Source organism: Rutilus rutilus (assembly GCF_951802725.1).
Source record: "Rutilus rutilus genome assembly, chromosome: 6".
Taxonomy (NCBI): Eukaryota; Metazoa; Chordata; class Actinopteri; order Cypriniformes; family Leuciscidae; genus Rutilus; species Rutilus rutilus.
Genome location: NC_140214.1, coordinates 38,046,395 through 38,064,867, shown reverse-complemented (window position 1 = coordinate 38,064,867; position 18,473 = coordinate 38,046,395). Strand labels below are relative to the sequence as shown.

General features: G+C 37.9%; 1 protein-coding gene across 1 annotated transcript; it reads left to right on the top strand.

The window, feature by feature from the left end:
* The first annotated feature begins 1,037 nt into the window (after positions 1 to 1,037).
* On the top strand, positions 1,038 to 17,797 carry LOC311292369 (uncharacterized protein). The gene is made up of 3 exons (XM_084412043.1): positions 1,038 to 1,097; positions 16,273 to 16,392; positions 16,595 to 17,797. Exons 2-3 carry the CDS (start codon positions 16,335 to 16,337, stop codon positions 17,515 to 17,517), a joined length of 981 nt encoding a protein of 326 aa, XP_084268169.1. The 5' UTR covers positions 1,038 to 1,097; positions 16,273 to 16,334; the 3' UTR covers positions 17,518 to 17,797.
* The last annotated feature ends 676 nt before the right edge of the window (positions 17,798 to 18,473 follow it).

The window sequence follows — 18,473 nt, the reverse complement described above, 5'->3', positions numbered from 1 at the left end:
TTGGACACACAAGATTAAATAATACACTTTTTAAAATGGGTAAACATGATACGGGAAGATGTTATTATTGTGGGCAAGAGGAAACAGTAGAACATGTGTTAATGCATTGTCAGAAATATGAGAATGAAAGAAGGTTGTTAATTCATAATTTAAAAAAAATAAAAATGCAATTTATACCAAAGTATATTCTTCAAAATAACTCGAGAAATGAGTGTTATATTTTTATTCTTCCGTTTCTTGAGGAATCTAATTTGTGGGAGAGAATAAAAAAAAAAAAAAAAAGAAGTCGTCTTGATCCACACTCCATACCAGTTGGTGGCGGAAATACACCATTTTGTTGTTTGTCAACCGCCAATAAAATTCAAGAAGAAGAAGAAGAATACATAAATCTCTCGTCTCAGGGGGATATGAGGGAGGGAAGCACGGTAATTTGAAAATACTACAGGTTTTCTACTGATACAAAGCTTAATGCTAAATGCTGAAGTATCCCTTTAAATTGTGTAGGTTTTATGCAGCTAAATAGTGTTTAACTTGACTGCCAAGCCATTAGCTAATAGCACGTTTGTTCGATTTAAGATGCTGTAATGAAGTATTTTTTGTTTTAGTCTTATGATAATATTACTTGTAAGGGTGCATGGTTTTCATATTTCTACTTCATTTGTTATATAGAAAGTGCATTGGAGTAAGGGTTAGGGTTAGGGTTTGCTGTACACATGCTTTATTGCTGTGCATGTATTAGCTTGTGAAGTTTAGATTTTTGCAGTTAAACATGATTATCTGTCACTTCTGTAATAATGAGAGCAGTACAATCCTGAGTTTTGTGCAGCATGTGACATTGCATAGAAATGTGCCTAAATCAGGATTTAGATGTGGTGTAGTTTTCTTCATCAAAGTCCTACATATACAGACATCACAGGGAACATCACCGATCTGCTAAAGAGCATCAGGCACTGATGTGTGATAAAACATTTAAATGCCGTGTAGACTTTTGTGAAGCTCAATGTGGGACCCTAACACAGTTGTTGTCTCATTTAAAGAGCCATATTCAGTCAGGTCTGGAGATCCGGTGCCCATTTGGTTGCAACAGGACATTTAAGGTGAGATCTACATTTGCATCACGGACACTTAAAATGTGCTCTGTAAACCATCTGATAGAGCCCACTGAGCAAAGACACGTCCAAAAGACGTCATTCTAACGTCTTTGTCGAACGTTCAGAAGACGTCCACTGAGGAGCCAGAATGAAAGTTTTTGCGACGTCTTTTTAACGTTCACTATTGACGTACATAGTGAACATTCATTAAATGTCTTTTTTAAACGTCTTTTAAATGTTCATTATTGACGTCCAAGTGACATCTTTACGCAGTTCTAAATGTACGTTTTTACGACGTCATTTCAACGTCACTTACAGATGTCTAAAGGACATTCATACAAGTTTTTATGACACATTTCTTGAACTGATTTCAGATCAAATCACAAATCAACTGTATTATTTTAATTGTTAATGAGGCCAGAGTTCAATCCTGTCTTACTATTAGCTTTATTAAACCATGTTTTGGTCATCAAACCTTCATCAGGTTCCAAGGTTGTAATTCAATAAAACTCACTCTAGTCATAGTAAAAGCAGTGTGCAAAACTACTGCTTTAAAATTGTAAATAAATTACCTATCCTCACACATGTCTAAGATATGCAAATACATTTTAGTAGCCTTAATGGAAATAAGTGACATCTGATCTATTAAAAAGGAAAAAATAGTTTGAACTGACAATATTTTTTTTCCATCTTTAATGGTTTTCAGGAAAATATGAACAGGCTGATAAATAAAACAAATTTATGGTTACATTGAACTGGCAAGTGAACAAAAAACAATATAAAGTCCCCTAAAATACACACATACAGTACTCATGCAAAAATTCCTACACCCCTGTATGCCCTCCACCTCCCTTCCTTCCCGGCGCATGTTTGAGGTGTTCTGCTGCATGAAGCTTGATTGTAGCCTCTGTACCTTCTTTGCCCCATTTCAAGACTGCAGCTGCAAGAGTTGAACAAAAACAAAAAATATATAAATATGTAAAGGAAACCAGAGTTACATTTCAGTATTAAAGTTCACATACAATATTTTTTTTATGTGAAAACATCAAGGTTTGAAGTTCCTTATTCCTCCTGTCAAATATCAATTAAGTGGCAATACTGTACAGACCCATGGTGACTGGTGTGGTGTATGGCAGCATACATGTGACTGAAGATGGGTTTTGTAAACTCGCATCGCTGTATGTTAGGAAGGTGTAAGACTGCAATATTTTTGCTAACACTGACACTAGAATATGTTGACGTAGTGAATACAAGTGAGTTAGTGTTAAACTTAAATGACGTGTGGGAAAATGCTGTTTACCTTTAATTGCTTCAAAGGTTTTATTTGTTTCCAGAGGCAGTTTCTGCTTCTTCCCCTTCATATTACATTTTGCCATCAGCCGGTTGGTAAAAAGCCTGAGGAAACAAATTCACCATTTAGAAATGACATGTGTGTGGTAATCTACAAGAACTGTAGCATGGGTGAGAGTGCCAAGAGTAGACTAAAGAGATGTGGTTCTGATTAATCGATTCCAGAAAACAACACAGAGAGGTGACCATCTGATAGCTCCTGACATACTTTCCCTGTCCCTGCACCTGTTGAATCCCCTCCTCTTTACCTTCCATGTCAAGTTTTTTATACATGATTGCATTTCAGATAATTAAATAGCATTTAATCTCCTCCATCGTCTCCAGCTGCTCTGTATGTGCGGATGACAGAGGAGGCTTGCTTAGATTTTTTTTATCAATTTGCCCTTTTATGAAATATAAAAATGGCAGTCAATGCAGTTTTCTGGAGCTCTTCCTATTTTTCCACAGCTTTCTTGTTTCAGACAGTGGTCTGGTGAATAAAGTGTATAGTATAAGTTGGTTTAGATAAGTCACATCCTTTGTCGACAGGCAAACTGTAGTAACGTGTTTTGTGTTATGCATGTTACATGTTCCTATATGTAGGAATCCTGTTAAAAATACCTGTCAAGAATTTTGTGGACACAATCCCTTATATCTTTCCCTCCAATTCTGGTAAGTTGCAACACCTTTAAAGAGAGGGGGTAACATTCCTGTCATGTTAGAAAAACAATAGCCTATAACAAATTTCACTGATATACCACAGAATAATATTTATAAATAAAACGTAGCATAAAATTACCTCACTTATAGACTGTGCATACCAGGGACTCAAAGGCTCTCTCTCAGCTTGAATGTTTAAACTGATAAGACTTAAAAAGAAGTTATGATGCTTTAGTTATGATGCAATGCTGGCCCGATTGTGCAAGTGACAATTCCGTCATGTCCTGACTCCAAAACGCGAGAGTGTAGTTTTGATGCTTGCCTTGTCCAACCCATTTTGAGAGACAGAGAGAGAAGACGCAGCACCGCTGAACACTCGTCTGGGAAATTGCATCTGGGAGAAAGTTTTAAAATGATTGATTTGATTTTATAATATGTGTGGATTAATTTAGGCTACTCATACAATCTACATGCTAAAGTGAATCAATGTTTGCGGGGGAATATCCCGCATTATGAGTGGACCTGAGGGAATTATTAAAATACTTATTGAAGTATTATCTGTTATATTATTTATTTTAATAGTTCAAAAAGTACAATAAATGTTCAAATTTAGATTTTTTTAAGAATTGTTGAAAGGTGTCTTTTTAATAAATGCAACATGTTCCCAAAGTCATGTGAAATAATCGTGTTACATAATCGTGATTTCAATACTGACCCAAATAGACTCAATGCCAAGAAGAGTGTGCTTTCTCCTCTACAGAGAACCACTTTCCTTGGTGTGGTATGGGATTCAGTCACGATGCGAGCCACACTATCGCCTGTTCGTGTAGCTGCTATCTGTTGGGCCTCATGGCAGCAGCGTCCAATGTGATACCCTTTGGCCTACTGTACATGAGACCCTTGTAGTGGTGGCTAAGAACCAGAGGGTTCTCCCCGAGGGGAAACCCACTTCGTACGATCAAGATCACGCGGCGGTGTCTCCGCGCCTTGGTTATATGGAGGAAATATTGGTTCCTATCCCAGGGTCCGGTGTTGGGAGCTCTTTGCCATCGAGTTGCTATCTCGACAGATGCTTCTCTCACCGGCTGGGGAGCGGTAATGGAAGGCCGCTCAGTTCAGGGTCTGTGGAGGAGTCATCATCTTTCTTGGCACATAAACTGCCTGGAGATGATGGCAGTCTTCAATGCGTTGAGACATTTTCTCCTTTTTGAAAATCTGATCAGTTGTTTGTCTGCTTTGGATCACCTAAGAAGGGTCTTCCAGCCTCTAAGCAAACAATCAGCAAGTGGATAGTTGAGGCTATCTCTCTTGCCTACGAGTCCTCTGGCCAGCCGTGCCCTTTGGTGGTCAGAGCTCATTCTACTAGGGGTATGGCGGCCTCTAAAGCCTTATTATCAGGAGTTTCCCTTCAGGAGGTTGGTGATAATCAGTTTAATCAGTATGGTACAAGCAGGCCACCACCTAGTTTACTACCAACAAGGACATTTTACCTCAAATGAAGAGATGGGACAAAATCCTCATCGGAGCGGTCTCCATCTTCCAAGCCCAAATTACTTGGGTGAGCCCAAAAGTATAAACACCTTAGAATGGTTGTATAAATCAGTGGATCTAAATGAAACACAATGTACATTACTTACTTGGTATTCCTCAAATCATTCACTGCCTCTTCATCTGGTGAATCTTGGTTTTCGTCTTTACTAATATCCAGGGAGTGCATGCTGCAAGCATAACAATAAACACATGACCAACTAAATAAACAGGTGGAAAGTAAACAGAAAAGAAACATATCAACCCAAATCAAATACAAATACACTACAACACAATATGAGGTGCAAAGCAAGCTCACCTGGATTCCGAAACCTCAATTTCTCCCTCTCTAACCAGTGGTTGAACACCAAGCTCATGGGCATTCATTTCTCTGATTGAAAAGATGAACAAACCATCAATAAGTTTCTGCAATATCGACAATGTCTGAAATAGAAGTGCTTTGGGAGAAAAAACTTACAGGCCATGATCCGACTCCTCGCCGATACTCGACACTACTGGTTGTGGTGGTCTGGACTGGCCCTTGCGTGGCATGGACTTTGTCGCTTGCCAGCGCTTGTAGCTACAAAAAAATCGAGAGGACAGGCGTCACCTTTACACAATGTGTAAATTTTCTACACAATGTAAAACTGAACAGACATTGATGACTAGTGCTAATCCGTTACGAAATCTGATGCTTCGAGTTAGCAGACACGTAATTTTGACCTAGGCTAAAACACGAATGCAGAGACACATCCAGGATCAGGGTTATTAGCCTAGGTTATTATGTAGCACTATAAGGCCCAAGTAGGGTTGCCAACCGTTCCGTATAATACGGAATCGTCCCGTATTTGACACATAAAAGTCTTGTTCCGTATTGAACTGATACGGAACGCACTTTGTTACGTATTTTTGAGAATCAATTCAGTGCAAATCCATGACAGACACATAGATTCTAATTATGTCAGACTATGAACAAAGACAAGAAAAAAACCGACGCTGCGGTAGATACTAATTTCTCCCCGTTTGTCTATGATCAGCGTAGCGTTTTTAACATCTTGGAACATCATCAGAGAATGCCCTTTTAATTGGTCGTTTCAGTCATTGTGAGTCATGTATCGTAGCTAGATGGCGACAAGACGTGACAACCATAGACAGTATAAGAAGGTGACAACAGCGGGAAATGTAAAAATGACTACCTCCGAGCAGCTGTCGAAAAAGAAAAGAGCACAAAAATATAGAATTCAATAGGAAAATGACTACCCGTGGCTGCATGCGTGAGGGACAATGAATACTGTTTTTTACTGTTTATTTTTCTTCAAATATGCAGTCTAAGCCGATGAGTTTTGAATGTTATTATGTTGTATTTGTTTAAGTTAAAAATAAAACGTATTATAAAGTAAACAAATCCGTGGTTCGTTGTTGGCAAAATGATCATGATAGCCTTTATATGTGGTTCAGTCTTATATATTGATTAGGCCTACTTTGCTATTCTATAAATATATAGGCCTAATAAGTTGTATAAGCTGTATTATAATATGCTATAATGTATGAAATATATTTATCAAAATGTATCAATTAGTTTCCACAATATTCACCAGAAGTCATTTCAGGGGTTATTTTCTTCCGTGGGGGCATGTCACCGTTTCTTCCTCTCCCTCAACTCCTCCGCCGAGAACCGTCTCTTTTGTATTTTCGCTGGAACATGTGAAGAATGATCCATCATCACTTGTTATTATAGCTAGTATTGAGGGGGGTGTGTGTGTTTATGTCGAATTGCCGTAAAGCAGTTTGTGTTTCGCGCTCGTTCTCGTTTCTCACGAGACAATTTTCAATTTCCAATTTTCATCTTACCTGGACGTTAGTCCCCATGTTGCAAGGTTGGTTTTCCGCCTGGGGACGCTGTGGATATTATCTGTCACACCAAAGGATGTTTCAGCCTTTTGAGTCAGTTAATGACCTGCAATTCGTAGCTAGCCTGTCATTAGCAGTTAGCAAGACACATTTGTATAATTTCCCACGATTAAGTAGTTTAACATACAGTTTTTAATTAAACAATATAATTTAGGGATGTCGCACCAAAGGACAACAAAACTTAACACTTTTATAGTGGTTCCAAAAAGTTAAATATTAAAAAAATTCTGAGACAAAAACTTACCATGTGCACATGTCATGGGCTTCAAAGGGGCTTCAGTGTGGCTGGATCCCAAATGGCACACTCCGGCCTTGTGGACCTCCTCCGGGTTCACACTTGGTGACGTCACGAAGTGCAGACCTAAGGGGCGCTCAAGTCCATGAGAGAGTGTATTTTGGGACAGGCTAGATGACATCATGCTATCGAAAGTCAAACAGCCATGAAACTCCTCCCCTCATTTATCTGATTGGATGTCCGCAATGATGCCTGGGTAGGTAACTCGTGTGGAGGGTGCGAAAGTGTGGGCTTCGCTGAAGTCCGCACCGAGGGCACAAAGGCGAGCATGCGCAATTTAAGGCCACGAGACCGCGAGTCCTCATGAAGTGTGCCATTTGGGATCCAGCCTAACATGATCTTGAATGGGGTTCTTCAATTAATTCATGTTGTTAGTGGAATTGCCCAATTTAAAATCAGGATATGGTGTCACACTGGAGGACAAGGTTTTTAGTGACAAAATTAATCAAGTTCCTATGCTCTTAGAAATATATGGATTAAAATAATTATTGTCATTTACAGGGTTCCCACGGGTCCTTGAAATCCTTGAAAGTTTGTGAATCTGACTTTTTTTTTTCAAGGCCTTGGAAAGTTTTGGAAAATAAACACACACCGATACAGGTCCTTGAAAGTGCTTGAATTTATTTTGTGCAAGCAGTTTTCTGGGAAACAATTCCATATTATTCCCTCCGGTCGGATGAAAGTGTTATTTCGCCAACACTTCGTGGCCTATGCACACTAGCTTGCTAGATTTACGTTAGTTACGCGCATTTACGCGTTAAGTTAAAGGATTAATTCACCTCAAAATGAAAATTTCCTGATAATTTCCTCACCCCAGTGCCATCCAAGATGTCCATGTCTTTCTTTCTTCAGTGGAAAAGAAATTAAGTTTTTTGAGGAAAACATGACAGGATTTTTCTCCACACAATGGACTTCAATGGTAACCAGAATGTTAAAGTTCAAATCAATGCCGTTTCCATTCTGTGTAGAAAAACAGAAATGTTTTGTTTTCTTCAAAAAACTTAATTTCTTTTCCACTGAAGAAAGAAAGACATGAACACCACATATATATCCCCACATTAAGTCCTTGAATTTGAGGGTATTGGACCTGGAAAGTCCTTGAAAGGTTCTTGAATTTGAAGTTAACCAAGGTGTGGGAACCCTGCATTTACTAAAACACTTGTAAAGTATGCCTGAGGTATTTATTACAATCTTTATGCTTTTCTTTTTCATTTATAAAATTTATAAAACAGTCACACCATAGGACAATTTTGAGATTTGGCTCAAAAATTTACAAAATCTAATTACACAGCAGTTTTTATAACAACAGGTCCATGTAAGACAAATAAATGTTTAACCATTTACTGCATTTAAAATGATTAATTATAAAATTAACAAAATTAATTATATTCATTTTTAACTTGTGTGACAGTGAAAGTCATGTCAACAACCAAATTACAAATCAGAAAAAACATATGAACCCAAGTTTGACATAGACTCCAGTTTGATTCCATCTGGGACGGCACATAAATAATGGGAACAATAACACATCAGGCAAGAATTGCCGTTCATAAACATCGTGCCCATATAAAAGAAACGGGAGAAGAAGAAAAAAAGAAGAAAAAAAAAAAACTCCTGTCAAATAATAAAAGATTTTTAGAGTGCAGACCTTTTTAGCAATTTAATCATAGAAATATTGTGGAATGAGGTATCATGATATAACATATTCAAATTAAGATTTTAAAAATAAAAATGTTCCCATATTCAAATAAAGGTTTTAAAATGTAGGCTAAGTGTCACTAATTAAACTAGTATATGTTCAGCTAATTGTCAGTGTTCTGTACCCTGTTTCACAATAAGTTAATTTTGGTCTGAAACTGCCATCTAGTGGACGTTTAAGAAACTGTGGGTAATGTATAGCAGGAAGTGAGCAGCTGGGCACATGACTGGTGTGTGTTGCTCAGACTGGGAGTTTTCTTGGATACTCCTTGTCAATCCTTGCTTTTGGAAGTTTTGAAGAGCAATAGCTGTAAAATTTTCTTTATCTACTTGCTTTGGGAAAATCAGAAGTATATTTTTCACATTAACCTGGAAAGTAATTAGAAAAAATATTGTAATTTAAGCATGTGATGTGTTATCTTAAGCTTTTCAATGCAAATCGTAAATATTTTAGGAAATATACAAATAATCTATTTTAATATGCAAATGTGTTTAATGTCAACGGCATTACTGTAATCTGTGAATTATCATTTGTGTTATTTGAAGCTATGTTTATGAGTCTAATTGGAGATTGTATTTCTTTTTGTTGTATTCGTGTTATCAAGATATAATAACTGCTGGAATTTCAACTAGCATTTCTTAACTCTATAATGGATGGACTTTATAAACTTCGCAAAGATTATACATGAAGGGAGGACAGTATAATCAGCCTCTTACATGTCTGCATCTCGAGAGATTGCAGAATTCAAGCCACAAATGATGTTTTATAAACAAAGTTTGGGAGGAGTAGGTCCAAACGGTCTATCTAATCATCTCGAGAGGCCTCGATCCCCTTGGACAGAACGCCAAATACGCTTATTATATTTGCCTACTCTATTTGATTAGTTGTAAGTGTGAAAACAACTGCTACAGATTAAAATCTTATTGCATTTATGAAGAAAAGTTGCGGCACCCAAGGCTCTATCACTGTTGTCTTAATGGTGTTCAGTGACTTTGGGTGGATATCTGAGGTGGATTGCCGGCAACATCCATTAGGATAGTTTGTAATTTGGTCTTAATGACTTACGAGTCCTCTTGACTACTCCTAATGTTTCACAGATTTAGGAGCTGGTTTTAGAGCTAAAAGGCTTTGTGAAATACTCTTAGAGACTAGATTTAGGAGTCCTAAATTTACGACTGACATTGTTTTTAAGAGTTTCTCCTAAATCACAAAGTTATGAGCTACTTTTAGCCTTAAAATGTTTTGTGAATACGGCCCCAGGGCCCGTATGTATAAAACTTCTAAGAAATGCTCTCAAGAATAGTCTTAAGTTTTGACTTAAGTGTCAAAAAATTCATAGCAAAAAGTAGGACTTCTCTAAGAGTAGGAGACTTTTATAAAGAAGCTAAAAGCAACTTTCAGTAAAGTATAAGACTGATTCTTAAGTGCTGACTGAAGTGGGACTGCAAGATTTGGAGGACTGCAAAATCTGGATTTAACATCAAGGACTGCAATGATGTCAACCCAAAATGGCCGCCCTCAACCACTGAATCAGCCAATAGGGATCCTGCAAGGGGTGAGGTCACTGCAGCATGACACTAAAATACATTTTATTTTAAAAAAATGGCTTTGCATTGTGCAAAATTATCACACATTTGTAGATGTCTCCTCATTTACAGTTGGAGGAGCAATGATGCAAACATGAGTTCCATCAATGGATCCAACAACTCAGGGAAGCCTGAAATCCTCATAAAAGTGGCTTGATTTTGCTGCAAGATTTGAAGATCAGTTGGAAAGTCAATGATCACAGTAGTGGCCAAACATAAGGCAAATGAAAATTGACAGATTTCACCCTTTATTCAAATAGTATTAAAAATGTGTTAACGATTTTGTAAGTGTTTTGTCTAGTTGTGCTTTGAGTCAATTGCTTATGTGATAACACAATGAAACATGCCAAATTGTACAGACATATGAACACATGAAAAAACGAGAGGACAATGAAATATTAATAATTGACTATGTTGCAGACAATGTCTGATTTTTTTTTTCAGAGCGAATAAATAGAAATAAATAAATGGATAACTAATGATTTTTACAATGGAAATGAATCAACACTGAACTTACTTAAGCTGGACAATGACACTATTTTCTTCTAAAGCTGTTGTACAGCCAAAACTGACTTTGTTGCATCATTTTCCTGTAATCAATGGAAATCTGCTGTAAAAGGTGACTTGACTTGAAATAATTTTGTCAGATAAATACCTTCACTAAGTTTAGTGTTTTGTTATTCCTCATATTTTAAAATATTTAAAATATATAAATATAAAAATATTTTCCTCATAATTTGATGGTTCAAGCAAACTTGTAGGGTCATAAAAATAAATAAAAACAAACCTGCACATCACTTTTGGCCACTACTGTATGTTTGGTGTGGTCAGTGTCACAATAGTGCTATTTCAGACCCTGCTTACTGTGGACTGATGAGCTCAAGTCATCACCGGTGCACTGCTGCATTTTTTCAGTCGCCAAAAATATAATTATTACTTTCATTTCATTGCTACAAAATTTCTAAAAGGTTAGTTACAAAAAGAATACCTTGATGATCAACTCCGTCATCATTTAACTCCAATACATCATATTTTCGTTGAAAAGTGCGCAGCCTCGTCTCTGCTGCCATCAGTTACCCCTAACTAGGTTAGGAGACTTCTCCAGCACTACTGAATAATTTAGGAGCTGTGACCTAGTCTTGACACTTAAGCCTGGTTCACACGGGCCGATTTTAAAATTGTCGGCCGATTTTCCAAACCTGAGAGACCCCACACACAGGGATAAAAAATCACGGGTCTAACCGTTTTGGTCGTACAGTGTGTGGTGCGCAGCCACACGGCAAAATCAACACATCACACACGAACCGATTTGACTCCCGAGCATTCCCAGGTCAGACGGGAAATAACTCGAGATCAAACGTGACTTAAGAGTAGCTAAACAATCATGGCGGACGAAGAGGATGCAGTGGCGATAGTTTGTAGTTTGTTTTTAACCAAAAAAAAACGTTATCAAAAGAAAAGGCGATGATCTCCGACGTCTACCGGACTTTCTGGTGCGCCATGCCGCCGGCTGTTTTGATTATGTTTCCCGGTGCTTCCTCGACGCCTCGTCACCTCGCTTTCTGATTGGCTACACTCCACAGTCCACAGGCTGCGTGCTCGTTTGTCCCCTGGGGACACCACACATGAGAAGAAATCGGGCCAAATAAATCCAACATGTTGGATATCCCCGATTTGAGATCGGAGCGGTCCCGAAGTCCTTCCGAGCAGACGAGAGCAGTCTTAACACACCACACACGGCAGGAATATCTGATCAGGGGCCGTATTCACAAAGAATTTTAAGGCTAAAAGTAGCTCCTAACTGGCAAATTTAGGAGCAACTCCTAAAAATAATGGGCGTGTCTCTCGTAACTTTAGGACTCCTAATTTTTTTGACTAAGAGTAATTCACGAAGCATTTTAGCCCTAAAAGTAGCACCTAAGCCTGGGACAGCTTAAAAGAAGTCGAGAGGACTCCTAACTCACTAAGACCTATTCACAAACCGCTTTTTGTGGCATTTCACGTTGCGATGTTTTGAAATGCGTATACGGCGGCTACAGGAGCTTCCAATCGCGAGGGAACAATTTAGCATTGTAGGCATAACTAGGGATGCAATAACGCCACCAACAACAACCAAAACTAGGCTACTCATTGCATGTAAACTAATTGTAACGTTTGATTGTGAATCAAATTAAAATGTTCTTCTCTTTGCAAACGTAGGCAGAGGCATATAGTGACAGATTAATTCAATAATGTTGCAAAGATATTGCATCAATCCATATGTTTCATTAGGCTGCTAGGCTTGTTTTTCCTTACTCTTTATTCATTTAGGCTATTTATTCAGTTATTCATCATCTTCCGTCCTTCGCACTACTTGTGTAGCGCACGCATTCTCAGACCTGTCACCTGTCAATCATCATCGTAGGGGAGGGGTTTGGAATCATTCCCGCGTTACAATCATCAGCCAATCAAGGTGGTCACTTCAGTCAAGCTCGTGCATGAGTAATGACGTCATCCATAGCAACGAAGACTCACTCTTAGTTTAGGAGTTGTCATTTTTCTTTACTAAGAGTAGGTCTGAAAGGCGTTGTGAATAACTTTTAAGAGAAAACTCCTAGCTAAAATCTTTTAGTGCGATTTAGGAGTACTCCTTGTGGTAAGATAAAATGCTTTATGAATACGGCCCCAGATTATTTTACGATAATCGGAGCATCCTTAAGATTGTCGGAAGGGGTGAATCGGGGGTAAAATCTGCCTAATTATCCTGCCGTGTGAACCATGCTTAAGGAACCTTTATGAATCACACTTATTCTGAAGTTTAGGATTAAGAGTAAAATTATGTAATTCTTAGAATCTTGACAGACCTAAGACTAAATTTTTACTCTGAGTGGCTTTATACATACGGCCCCAGGTCATTTGGGGTACTATTATCTTCACAGTCGGGGGTAATTGCCTGTATTGTCTTTAGATGCTTTTGTTTTAGTGGTCACTTCTAAAGCTGTGTGTAAGGTGAACACCTTTAAGGCCTGCCCACTGAATTCCTATAAAATACAATGCATAGCTCCCTTAGTCAGACTTGATGACTGCAGCATGAAACTGAACGTTTCTATAAAGAGTCCTGTTGAAGATACATCCAAGTCTCCTGGTCTTCGCTTCTGAGATTTCCAACAGTTGCTTGGTGATTTAGTTTTGGAATCCTCAGATAACTTTAACTTGATTTTTCTTAAAATTTACTTTGCTGACTATATTGACTTCAAACAGGTGTAGCTCAAGTCATTTTTTTGTCTGATTCCAACAAATTATACATTAAATTTGCTCAATGCGACTCATTTTGCCTGCATGGGTCCCATTTTTGTCTTGTTTCCAGTCCAAAATATATATATATATATATATAAAAAAAAAAAACTTAAATCAAGCTGCATACTAGACAAGTAAAATGACATAAGATGTTGTCTGGGTTTCCACAAAAAAAAAAAAAGATGCGAGATTTTTGCTTAAAACCGAGTAAAATAATGGGGGTACGAAAAATAACCTCGTTTCCGTTTGAAATAAGAAATATTTTTCTTGCAGTGTATGATCTCTTTATGAACTTTTTGAAGCATCAAAGTGTTAGTTGCATGGACTATCAATGAAGGGACAGAAATCTCTCAGATTTCATTAACATATCTTTATTTGTGTTGCGAAGATGAACGAAAGTCTTACATGTTTGGAACAACATGAGGGCGAGTAAATTAATGACAGATTTTTCATTTTTGGGTAAACTATCCCTTTAAAATATAGCTGTGGTTTTTGTGTCCAGAGGAGCTTTGGGGATTGCAGTGAATTATAAGATGGGGGAACCGAGACTGCTTGAGTGTGGCTATGGAAGAGTTACGTTATCTTATGGAAAGATAAACTGTTGTTTCTTCATACCTTCAAGTGCAAACTTAAGACTCATCTATTTGTTCAGGCTTTTAATGAGCTACTTTTGGGTTGATATGATCTTGTATTGTCTTGGCCTTTTTATATTATGTGTATATTCTGATGTAAATTTCTGTTGTGAAGCACTTTGTGGCTTTTTGTCTGTGAAAGGTGCTATAGAAATAAAGCTTGCTCACTTACTTCTCTGAAACTAATAAAGTGAAGAACCTTATTATGCATTAAACAAATAAACAAAATATTATTTGTTAACTATTAGCTATATTACCTCTAACGTAAATTAGAAAATAATATACTGATATAGCTCTGGAAAAAAATTAGGAGACCACTGCAAAATTAGCAGTTTCTCATGTATCTGTTTGAGTAAAATGAACATTTTTGATTTATTCTACAAACTACTGACATTTTTTCCAAATTTCAAATAAAAATATTGTCAATTAGAGCATTTATTTGCAGGAAATGACAACTAGTCAAAATAACGAAAAAAGATGCCATGTTTTCAGACTTCGAATAATGCAAAGAAAACAAGTTTATATTCATTTTTAGACAACACAATACTAATGTTTTAACTTAGGAAGAGTTCCAATCACAGTTTTCATGCATCTTGGCATTCTCCCTATCAGTCAGTCACATTGCTGTTGGGTGACTTTATGCCACAATAATGTAGCAATTTTTCTTTTAGGGTAATCTTTTACGTGTCTTGAGGTATGTGTCCTTTGCAAAGACGTATCTGCCCGATTCTAGCCTTACTGAAGAACCACCAGATCATCACCAATCCTCCTCCAAATTGCACAGTGGGTGCGAGAGACTGTGGGTTGTAAGCCTCTCTAGATCTCTGTCTAACCATTAGAGGACCAGGTTTTGGGCAAAGCTGAAAACTGAAAACTGGACTCATCAGAGAAGATCAGAATCAGGCAGATCTGTCTTTGTGAGTGTGTCCCACCCTTCGTTCCCCTGTGGAACTCATTTGCAGAAGCACACAGAAGTCTTTAAAGTGTCTTTAAAGTTTTACCAATGCATTTCTCACTTTCCAAACCACCACAAGTAGACATTTGGCAATATTCTAGGTCCAAAGAGTCCAAACAAGATGGAAAAAGATCGAACTGTCATGGATTTATTCATTTGTACATTAACAGCTGAATTTGTGTAAGATGTAGCATTACAAATAGCTGTCACTGAGAATACTTATTTATCTGAGTAATATGAAATGGCTGTATGTAGTTTGCATCAGTTTTAAGGTTTCCAAACATAGTTATGAATGGATTTGGATGGATCATTGTGGTCTCTCTTTAGCCCCTTTCACACAGAGATTCCGGAAAATACATGGATAATGTGTCCCGGGATCGTTTGATTCTGGTTCATTCACACTGCCAGTGATTTTCCGGAATCTGTGAGTGCGTTCACACACATCCCGTAAAGACTTGTGACATCGATGTGACGTGTAATATCTCCACAGCATCTAAGTTTGCTTATGATCTGCGATTTCTCTCTCGAGAAACCACGCTCGTGCATTTTTTTCTGATTCGATCATAAACTAGCGCACTGCATACCGTTCCACTAAGCTGATGAACTATCTCAGTTTCAGCGTCATCACTACGATACACCCTTTACGGCATTGGTCCTGGCTTTTGTTCACACAGGGCATGTTCCGGGACTGATCCGGGCAATGTTACTAGGTCCTCATCCCGGCATCGATCCCGGGACGTGTTTGCGTTCACACACTGCTGCTGATGTCCTGAGGAATTCTTATGGCAGTCACAGGCCAAGACCTTAGGGATTAGTCTCTAGATGGGTGAAGGGCAGAAACTGCATGTGGATCAGAGGAAAGTCCTGTCCTTCCTGGGCTTGGTACCAGAGGACTTCTTGCCCTCTAAGAGGTGTCTGCCTGTTTTAGCAATATAGAAATATATTTGAATTTTTTTTTTTTTTTTACGTATGGGTTTGCACACATTCACGTTTAATTGATGTCTGATAACAGCAATCAACCCTCATCAATATTCTTTCAGCTTCTCTCTGAACTGCTGTGGTAATTGAAGAATTGAAAGAAGTCTTTGTTCTTAACATTAATGGAGGAGGGGGTAGGTACAGTAGGTGTTTGGGGGAACTTCAGGCTGTGAGCTGAATTATGCAAACAATTTTAGGCTCACAGATTGTAAGTGTGATGATCATCTGCTAAATGAGCAACAGCGACCACAATTCACACCTTCAGTCAGTGAAGCCGCTCCCACAGCCGTTCATGAGAGTTTAATTGCTGGGAATACTCCCATCTTCCCACAGGAGAAGAAGCAGCAAGCAGGAGGAATTACTCCAGGAGAAACTACTGACATGTTACTGTAAAGATGGACTTTGAGGAAGAACCCTGCAGAATGAGAGATGAAGATACAGAGGAAGAAACAGGTTGGTGTTTTCCTTCTTTCTCTTTAATGACTGACAAGAAACATTAAGATAAACATGACATGCATAAAAAATACATCTAGAAACTAGATTCACTTACATTTCTTCTTGTTTTACATTTGTCCTTCTTTAAAGAATATTCAATATTGAAGTGAATGAAGACCATCAACGTATATTTAAAAAACCTCGTTATTTCGCATTGCAGATGGAGAAACAGTCATTTCCCAGACTAAAAGGAAATTCACACTCAGAAAAGCTGGGAAATCTGGAGTCAAAGGATCTTTCGCCTGCACAGAGTGTGGCAAGTGTTACACGCATAAACCAGACCTTAAGCGACACATGAGAATTCACACTGGAGAGAATCTGTTCACATGCTCTCAGTGTGGAAAGGATTTCACTGTGAAAGGAAAGTTGGATGTACACATGAGAGTTCACACGGGAGAACGACCGTTCACATGCACTCAGTGTGGACAGAGTTACGTACATGAACCAGACCTTAAGAGACACATGAGAATTCACACTGGAGAAAAACCGTTCACATGCACTCAGTGTGGAAAGAGTTTCATTGACAAAGCATGCTTAAAGTCGCACATGAGAGTTCACACTGGAGAAAAACCGTTCACATGCACACAGTGTGGAAAGAGTTTCACATCCAAAAGCGCTCTCAGAAATCATCTGCTCTCTCACACTGGAGTGAAGTCATTCAGCTGTGATCAGTGTGATAAAACATTTGCTTTGGCGACATACTTACAAAGACACCTTAAAGTTCATGCTACTGTGAAGCCTCACTTTTGTTCTTTATGTGGAAAGTGTTTTGCACATCTGCAAAAGTTAAAACAGCATGAGCGTGTACATACTGGTGTGAGCCCTCATATGTGCTTTGAATGTGGGAAGACCTTCACTACATCCAGTGCTTTAAAAGTACACCAGAGAGTTCATACTGGAGAGAAACTGCACAAGTGCTCACACTGTGGAAAGAGTTTCTCTACCTCATCATACTTGAAATCTCACAAGAGAGTTCATACTGGAGAGAAGCCGCACCAGTGCTCCACATGTGGGAAGAGGTTCGCCCACTTTCCTAATCTAAATTTTCATATGAAAAAAAGTTGCTCAGAGTCATCCAAATGAGTAAATGTGATGTTCAGAAAAAGCAAACACTGGAATTAGTTCCAACAGACTGATTTCATCAAAGGTAATTTGTTAAAATTAGGTGTACAGGTAGAATTTTTTAGAACAGGTAGAATACAGGTAGAATATATCAAAAACAGTCAAAATTGGTTACGGGGTAGGCTAGCTTATGGTTGAATGGGATTTATTAATATTTGTTGTATCTATGACATCTTAAATGTTTTGTGTAATGTAATGATTGCACATTTTGAAAGTATGTGAAATAAAAAGGTTCAGAGTTAATTACCTGACTCGTTTAATGAACAAATGTACTTTAGTTCGCATGAAATCAAGGGGTTAAACATTGTATTCAACACTAGCAATATCATTCTTTAAAATAAAAAAGAGAAGGTTTTCCATTTTTTCCCATTCACTCTGACACACACACACACACACACACACACACACACACACACACACACACACACACACACACACACACACACACACACACACACACACACACACACACACACATACTTGAATGTTTACGGGGACTATCTATAGGTGTAATGTTTTTTATACTGTAAACTGTATATTCTCTCACCTTATACTAACCCAACCCCTAAACCTACCCAACCTAGAAAACTTTTTTGAACTTCAAAAAGTTTAGTATGTTGTTTTTTTAAGCTATTTGGTTTACGAGGACACAGGAAGTGTCCTTGTTAACCATGTTTACATTGCATTACCCATGTCATTACAAACATTTGTGTCTTTATAAACCACACATACACACACACACACTCTTGAGTATTTGGTTCTCGTTTGGTTCTTTTTTGAGAACCAAATAACATTCTAGGAACATTCTGTTTAGGTTTTATTTTTTGAAACCATAAAATATTTTTAAATAACCTAAAATTATTTATACAGCACGTTACATGATGCTTGTTTTTAGGTTATTATTTTGCAACTATAAA

Bases quoted from the DNA above. Each gene is read 5' to 3' on its own strand.
- LOC311292369 (XM_084412043.1), top strand. From the start codon at position 16,335: ATGGACTTTGAGGAAGAACCCTGCAGAATGAGAGATGAAGATACAGAG. The intron at 16,393-16,594 runs GTTGGTGTTTTC...TTCGCATTGCAG, and splicing joins AGATACAGAGGAAGAAACAG to ATGGAGAAACAGTCATTTCC.